The sequence below is a fragment of the Hippocampus bargibanti genome, linkage group LG05, assembly GCF_051943395.1.
Source record: "Hippocampus bargibanti isolate YZ-2025 linkage group LG05, ASM5194339v1, whole genome shotgun sequence".
In the NCBI taxonomy this organism is placed as follows: Eukaryota; Metazoa; Chordata; class Actinopteri; order Syngnathiformes; family Syngnathidae; genus Hippocampus; species Hippocampus bargibanti.
The window spans coordinates 7,599,339-7,607,567 of NC_142738.1; the positions used below are offsets into that span (position 1 = coordinate 7,599,339).

General features: G+C 39.2%; 1 protein-coding gene across 3 annotated transcripts in view; it reads left to right on the top strand.

Moving 5' to 3' along the window:
- The window catches only part of LOC148897687 (ras-specific guanine nucleotide-releasing factor 1), an 82,804-nt gene extending 75,623 nt beyond the window's left edge, over positions 1-7,181 (top strand). For all 3 annotated transcript variants that reach the window (XM_088996060.1, XM_088996061.1, XM_088996059.1), the window contains exons 22-27: positions 397-481; positions 1,619-1,816; positions 1,889-1,968; positions 3,174-3,291; positions 3,381-3,449; positions 5,831-7,181. In XM_088996060.1, coding sequence (XP_088852186.1) covers positions 397-481; positions 1,619-1,816; positions 1,889-1,968; positions 3,174-3,291; positions 3,381-3,449; positions 5,831-5,923 — 643 coding nt within the window. In that variant the 3' untranslated portion in view covers positions 5,924-7,181. The remainder of the gene's footprint in view (positions 1-396; positions 482-1,618; positions 1,817-1,888; positions 1,969-3,173; positions 3,292-3,380; positions 3,450-5,830) is intronic.
- The last annotated feature ends 1,048 nt before the right edge of the window (positions 7,182-8,229 follow it).

Below are 8,229 nucleotides of genomic sequence, written 5' to 3' on the forward strand. Positions count from 1 at the left end.
AAAAAAACTGGACACTTGTAAATATGGGTTGTTGCAATATATCTAAATGCATTTCTTGATTCTGCACTATGTACAGTCTTGTTTATAGAACGGTTTTTGCACATCTACATTCGCACAGTATACAGTTGACATTTTTATTTTGTTATGCTTAGAATATCTTGTTTTCTATCCTTTCACTCCCACCCCAACCCCATCCCTCTTCAATTGCTGCTGTGGACTGCAAATTTCCCCATTGCGGGACGAATAAAGGTATTCTGATTCTGATTCTGATTCTGATTCTGAAACAGCATTGATGCATTTGAAAATGAATTTATATTTGTTCATATGGACACGCTCGGCATAAATGGGTTAAAGTATGTGGGGAAAGTGACCTAAAAGTGATCTTTTTCCTGACAGGGAATTTTTTGGTCAAGGATGGATGAAGAATGACAAGAATGAGAAGACGCCCTATATTATGAGGACCACGAAGCACTTCAATGATGTATGTGAGATATTCGTTTCGAGTATATGGTGAAACCTCATCTTACAAACGCTTTAGCTCATGAACTTTTCACCTCATGAACATTAAATTCGCGAGCATATAGTCTTGGCTGACGAACTAGTTGTCAGCGGACGAACCAAACCACACGAAGTGCCACGGTGGCTGGCGGACTAGTTTTCGTCACCCGCTTTCTATGAGTGCGGACATGGTTTGTTATCGAGTGTAGTACTTTTGCTGTTATGGTACCGAAAATGACCCCACCACATGCTAGTGTTAAGCCGAAGAAGACACAAAAGTAAATTACGGTAAACGGTTTAAATAGTTCTGAAGAGGAAAGCACAAACGTTTGCAATCGATTAAAAAAGTCGTTCCGTGTCATTTTGAGGCATCTGGACTCCAATGTCGTGTCCCAGAAAATGCACAAGATGGCGCCCAAGCTCTGTTGGAAATGGTCTGATTTGTCTGCTCTGAATTTGTGTCAGCTACTATCAAATACAGTCGTAGTCTTTGTGCAACACACGCGTTATTTATGTCTTTTCCTACTAATTTCGCCATCAACACGGATCAACACGAAGTTTTCAGACCAAAAAAGGACCCAAAATGCATTGTGTGTCACTTTCTTGGTCAGGGGCGTTCCAGATGTGACGTTACGGTAGGCATCGTCACCAACTCAAAAACAAGATTTCCTGAATATTCAGTGCAAGTCTTAAAACGTAAAATATAGCTATACGCTCAATTGAAGTCATTTGAAGTGATTTTACAAATTATGGACACAACTTGCCCGGAGGCGTCGGTTGTATTTTAAGGCTTAGATAGTAGAAAATTATGTTTTATGGGGACCTGAGAACTGATTATTCTCATTTTAATGGTTTCTTATAGGAAATAAATGTTTGGAAGACGAACTTTTCACCTTACACACACTTCCTGGGAGCCTATTCGTCAGTTCGTAAACTGAGGTATAACTGTACAGTAAAGTACGGTCATCTTTAGAAGTGAGGAACGGACAGAAGTGGCGTCATGTCAGTAAAAGGCTCGGGTGATGAAACAAAAAATCACTAACCTAGATGTGTTCCACAAACCAAATTAACCGCAAAATAACACTGTCAGCCATATTTTTCTGGTCCTCTCTTCCGCCAGATAAGCAACCTTATCGCCACGGAGATCCTACGGTCGGATGACGTGGTCACCCGAGTGGCGGTCATTGAGAAATGGGTGGCTGTGGCGGACATTTGCCGCTGTCTCCATAATTACAACGCCGTGCTTGAGATCACCTCCTCGCTCAATCGAAGTTCTGTCTTCCGTCTCAAAAAGACCTGGCTTAAAGTATCCAAGCAGGTGTGTAACAATACTGTAATACACTTAACTGTATGTGTCTTTGATTAAATGTCAAAGGCGATGCTCCCGCAGACAAAAGCGTTGATTGACAAGCTGCAGAAGTTGGTATCTTCGGAGGGAAGGTTCAAAAATCTGAGAGAGGCCCTGAAGAAGTGAGTCAAGTCAACCATTATTTTGCTTTAAAGGACAACCGACACCATTTTTTTTTGTTTCCTAACTGACATCAGAAAAACGTTTTATAGCATCTAATATACCCAAACACGCAGGCTGATATTTTAGTCAAATGCAAAACACCAATAAAAATGACTTAAAGTGTCACAAAACTGCTTCAAAATGACCTCGGAAATGGAGAGTTTCAGAAGGTCCCGCCCCCTTGATCGTGACGTCACGCCAGGATACTCCAGACACAAAACAATGGCTTCAGAGAGTTCAGATTCGGAGAAGATGCTTTCTTGGTACTCATCCAGTTATGAATATGGTTCAAATAGTTCTGAAGAGGAAAGCATAAATGTTTGCAATCGATTAAAGAAATTCCTTCCGTATCAATTCGAGCCGTCTGGACTCCAATGTAGCGTCCGAGAAATGGGACGCTACATGGGACGTTGGAAATGGGCTGATTTGTCTGCTGGGAATTTGTGTCCACTTTTACGGTGTTACCGCGATTGGTAGTGTTGGTGCGACACACAAGGATTCACCATCGCGTTATTTCTGTGTTTTTCCTTCTAATTTCGCCATCAACACAATGTTTTCAGACCAAACAAAGCACCCAAAATGCATTGGATTGGATTGGATTGGATTGGATATGCCTTTATTAGTCTCACAGTGGAGAAATTTACATTTCACAGCAGCAAAGTGATGAAAGGAATGAAAGTAGAAAAACGAAATACATGAGCTGCTGGAAAGGCAGCCACTCTCGCGGCGCCGTCTTGAAGTGAAAAGAACAAAAAAAAAACTACATAACAAATAATATGACAGCATAGAGACAATATGACAAAACAAAGACACAGAGAGACATTCATTCTTCAGGACTTGCTGTACCCTCTTTGTGATGACACAGAGTGTCATCACAAAGTGACATTGTGACATTGTGTGTCACTTTCTTGGTCAGGGGCGTTCCCACCGTGACGTCACTTCAGGCATCGTCATCAACTTGAAAACAAGACTTCCTGAATATTCAGCGCATGTCTTAAAACATAAAATATAGCTATATGCGTTTGGAGTCTTTGTAAAATGCGCTCAGTAGAAGTGATTTGAAGTGATTTAACAAATTATGGACACAACTTGTCCGGAGGTGTCGGTTGTCCTTTAAAAAGTGACATCACAAAGGAATAATGTTTTGTCTGCCCCTCTCCCCCAGCTGTGACCCCCCCTGCGTGCCCTATCTGGGCATGTACCTAACAGACCTGGCCTTCATCGAGGAGGGAACGCCAAACTACACCGAAGACAATTTGGTCAACTTTTCAAAGATGAGGATGGTGTGATGCCAAAAGTTACCGTTCATCTGTCCTTTTGTTTTTTTGCATTGTGTAAACTAATTTATATTTTGGGTTCACTCATTTTCCAGATTTCTCACATCATCCGAGAAATTCGACAGTTTCAGCAAACGGCATACAAGCTTGATCTTCAACCAAAGGTTTGACAAGTTGCTTTTAAGTCATCGTTGGAGAATTACCTAACAAAAATGAAATGAGCGTATTTTTCGGAGACGGAACTTGGCCAAAAGGTCCCCTTGTCCGAGATTTTTAAACTTGCTCAAAATATTGACGATGCTTTAAAGGACAACCGACGCCTCTGGACAAGTTGTGTCCAGAATTTGTAAAATCACTTCAAATGACTTCTGCTGAGCGTATTTTACAAAGATTCCGCGGCATATAGCTATATTTTACGTTTTAAGACTCGCGCTGAATATTCAGGAAGTCTTGTTTTCAAGTTGATGATGATGCCTGAAGTGACGTCACGGAGGGAACGCCCCTGACCGAGAAAGCGACACACAATGTATTTTGGGTACTTTGTTTGGTCTGAAAACTTCATGTGGCGAAATTAGGAGGAATACACATAAATAACGCGATTGTGAATCGTTGTGTGTTGCACCAAGACTACTATTTGATACTAGTTGACACACATTCCCAGCAGACAAATCAGCCCATTTCCAACAGAGCTTGGGCGCCATCTTGTGCATTTTCTGGAATGCTACATTGGAGTCCTGACGGCTCGAATTGATACGGGAGGACTTCTTTAATCGATTGCAAACATTCAAAACAGTTTGAATCATATTCATAACTGGATGAGTAACAAGAAAGCATATTCTCCGAATCTGAAGCCATTGTTTTGATTCTAGAGCAAAGCAAGACGTCCTGCCGTGACGTCACGAACAAGGGGGCGGGACCTTCTGAAACTTGGCATCTCCGAGGTCATTTTGAAGTAGTTTTGGGACACTTTAACTCATTTTTATTGGTGTTTTGGATTTGACTAAAAATATCAGCCTGCGTGTTTTGGGTATTTTAGATCAGGGGTCCCCATCCCTTTTTTGCACCACGGACCGGTTAAATGTCAGACAATATTTTCACGGACCGGCGAATAAATACAACAAAATAAAATGATACGACAGGCATGGAAACTGTTTTTTCTTTCTTTTAAATATAATAATAAACATGAATCCATTGTGTATTTTTATCCAACTTTATTAGCAGAGTCCCGGTAACATCGCGCAAACAACATCTGTAACATCGTCTCTGCCTCTTAACGCTCAATGGTCACCATAGTAATGTTTAAACGTGCCTTCAAAATAAGATACAGCACAAAAACAAGTGCAAAACGCATGGAAAAAAAAACTCACTACAACTGAATCAGTGGGACCCCTGAGCTTGTTTCTCTGCAACAAGACGGGCCCGTCTCAGGATGATGGGAGACAATAACAATCCGCCATCATTTGCGAACTCCAGCAGTTGTTCTTCCTCTCTCACAGGCATGCTGGATTCACCTGGTTTGTTGGCAAATGGGTTGCGGATCCATTCCTTGGCAGTTCATGGGTCTTTTGTGGCTGGGAAGTAGCGCTCGAACTCTTTTAATAGCAAAGACAGGTGCTCGTGCATCAGCTGGGGGAATGAAGGCTCGGGCTCTTCCAAAAACCCCGCCAATGTTTGAAACATGTCAAATACACCGCTATTCACGCGCCGTCCCCACAAATCCAGTTTGGCTTTAAATGCAGCTACTTTATCAGCCAACTTGAAGACAGTTGTCATTTTCCCCTGAAGTGACACATTGTGTTCGTTGAGCAGGTTGAATATGTCGCACAAGTAAGGGAGCTTTGCCAGCCATTCCTCGTCACGGAAATGCGCTGCAAGCGGTGACTTTTCATTTTTCAAAATAAAACATAGTTCGGACTCAGATAATAAATACAATGGAAATTATGTAAATTAACTATTCTTTATTCGCGGACCGGTACCGATCCGCGGCCCGGGGGTTGGGGATTTAGAGTTTTTAGGGAATAAGGGGTTTTAGATGTTATAAAACATTTTTCTGATGTCAGTTATTATATTATATTATAATATATATTATTATTATTACATTATAATATTCAGCGCGACAAACGTAAAATAGAGCTGTATGCCGTGGAATCTTTGCAAAATACGCTCAGTAGAAGTCATTTGAAGTGATTTTACAAATTATGGACACAACTTGTCCGGAGTCATCGGTTGTCCTTTAAAAAAAATCTCATCAAAACGAAACGTAGCAAAAACTGGATCAAATTTCGTTACATACCTTTTGGGAGGACCATTTAGTTATCCTGATTGTCAATGTATGCCACTGGAATCGATACAAATGGGCAAATGTAGAGTTTTTCTTCTTTAAAAAACAATATTTGGACCAATTCAGTCAAATAGAATCCATTGTTGGTTGGGAATCACTCCATTGACAAATACTGTACTGAAGACTCTAAACAATATGTTTTGAACAATTCCGCTGTTACTTTTTATGATCTTTGAAAATGTCCGCATTTGGTCTGCGCTACAGGTAGCGCAGTACCTACTGGACGGAAGCTGCGTTCTGGATGAAGAAAGCATGTATGAAGCATCCCTCAAAATGGAGCCAAAAGCATCCAACTGATACGGGCGAATGAGCGTCCTCAATGCTATGTTCTCTTCTTTGTTAATATGACACATGAGTTCACGTACACATCCACTTTTGCCTTGTTGTACAAGATATTTGCTCTTCTGTACACTAGATGTTTAAAGTTGTTTAATGACGGAAGATATGTTGAATCGTTTTTTTGGGGGGAAGCATAATAACAGAGGTTGCCTTGATTCATCACCTTCAAATCAATGTGACCTATGACTTTATTTTGCTTTTGTGTAATCTTTGACAATTTCCAGCTATCTTTACTTCGGTTGTATCGCTAAGTACGGTATTAGTTTGTCCACAACCAATGTAGCATTGTAAAAAGCGCATCGATTCAGGTAAAAAGAGCACAGAGAACACGAGGGATTGTGTGCACGCAAAGAAAGACGCGAGAACGAGATTCGGTGGTAAGCGAACTAACTCTATGCTTCCTTAACCAAAAGTGAAAGACGTTTGTTTGTCTCTTCATTTCTGTTCCCTAATGTTTTGCACCATAGCCTATTTTTATACAGACAGCATCCAGGATGAAAATAACAATGAAATATTAAATAAAGAGAAGCTATTGTGCCTGGTTTTGTCACATACAAAATTGTAATTTGGTGGTGAAGAAAAGTCGTGAGAACAGACTGTTACCTTGTTGACCAATAACCATTATTGAGTTGCTCATTTAGAATACGATATTAAATTCTATATCACATAGTTGGGTCTGTGGCAGGAACTGCAGATAAATAGCAAACGCGTTGGAAAGAGATGCTCATCAATATTTTCAAATTGCAACCAACTTTGTTTATTTATTCTTTTGTTTGTTTATATAAATTTTGATTCTTGGTCTCCTGTCCTGAATGTGCAAAATAACGCCAGAGTCACCGCTCATGCAAGACGGGTTTTGTTGTTTATTGTATAGAGTACACCAGTTCAGTATACCATGATTGTTTAAATAAATTTAAAAAAAACATGTTTTTTTTTAATTTATTGTTTTGTTTTTCAATACTTAAAAAAAGGAAGTGTTCAGCGATACTTATGTAGAGTAAAACGGTTGTTGCTCCTCTGTAATCAAGACAATCTGTCCATCTTGCTGTTCCAGTGGTTGTGGAACGTGACAGTATCTCACTCTGTTATATGCATTGCTGTTTATTAACAATATGATAAAAAACATAAGTGAATGACCTCTGCCTGCAGCATTCGAACACTATTTTTGTAGTAGTCTACAAGAGTCACCTGCTCTTTATATAAACATGAGAAAGTATTTTGTACCTTGTTGTTGATTCACTTCACTATATATATATATATATATACACACACACACACACACACACACACACGCATCAGTAAAAAATAGCTAGCTTCAATACAAAAATGCTACAATATTGACTTTAGAGTAGGAATCAAAAAGTGTTTTGCATTTATACTGTAATCCTGTTTACAACCATTTCTGTTAGCAGGGTTTATAGTATTGTAGTGCTTATTCTGTGAATAATTCTATGTATTTTTATTATGTATGTACAGACCACTTTTGAAGCTCACGTGGCAGGCATGCAACACTGACAAAACAATACTATATACTTATACCGTAGACACTTATACATGCATATACGATACTCTTATAAGGTATATGAACAAATAAACATTTTTTGCTGTTAGCAATCCCCAGTGGTATGAAAATTATCTTTCAACCCTCATGTTGACACACCCTAATGAAATATTCCCCGTTTTATAAGAACATTTAATAAATATAAAAACACATCAATATAAAATTAAAGACCTTGATGATTTGAACAAACAATTATGTTAAGTTATATCTTGCTAATAAATCCATTTTGTCTCAGGGGCATTTTGTCTCTAGTGTTTTTGTAGATCATCCACGGAATTTTTAAAGTACATGTTTATGACTTTATTTGGGGCTTCATCGCTTTAATAATAAAAACGATCCCCATTATAAAAAATACAAAGCAAACAGGAAGACACATTAACAAACATTAAATATTTGTGCATTGTACAATCAACCAGTCATAATGGAGTGACTGTGTTCGGATAGGTACATGTATTATTTTTTGTTAATAAGGCCATTACTACGGCCTCGCAAGTGTGGAATGACCCATGCATTTGTAATTAAAGAAAACACACTAAGGAAACACAGCATTCAAGTATATTTTACATCTATCTTGTTTCAAGATAATGATGCTGAGTTTCGATTGACTTCTTCAGAGAGGCATTAATGTGACATGGATGTCAAGTCCAGCACAGTATTTCTTATGATTGTGGTTGAGTTGTACTGGACAGTGTTGCAGTTGGTT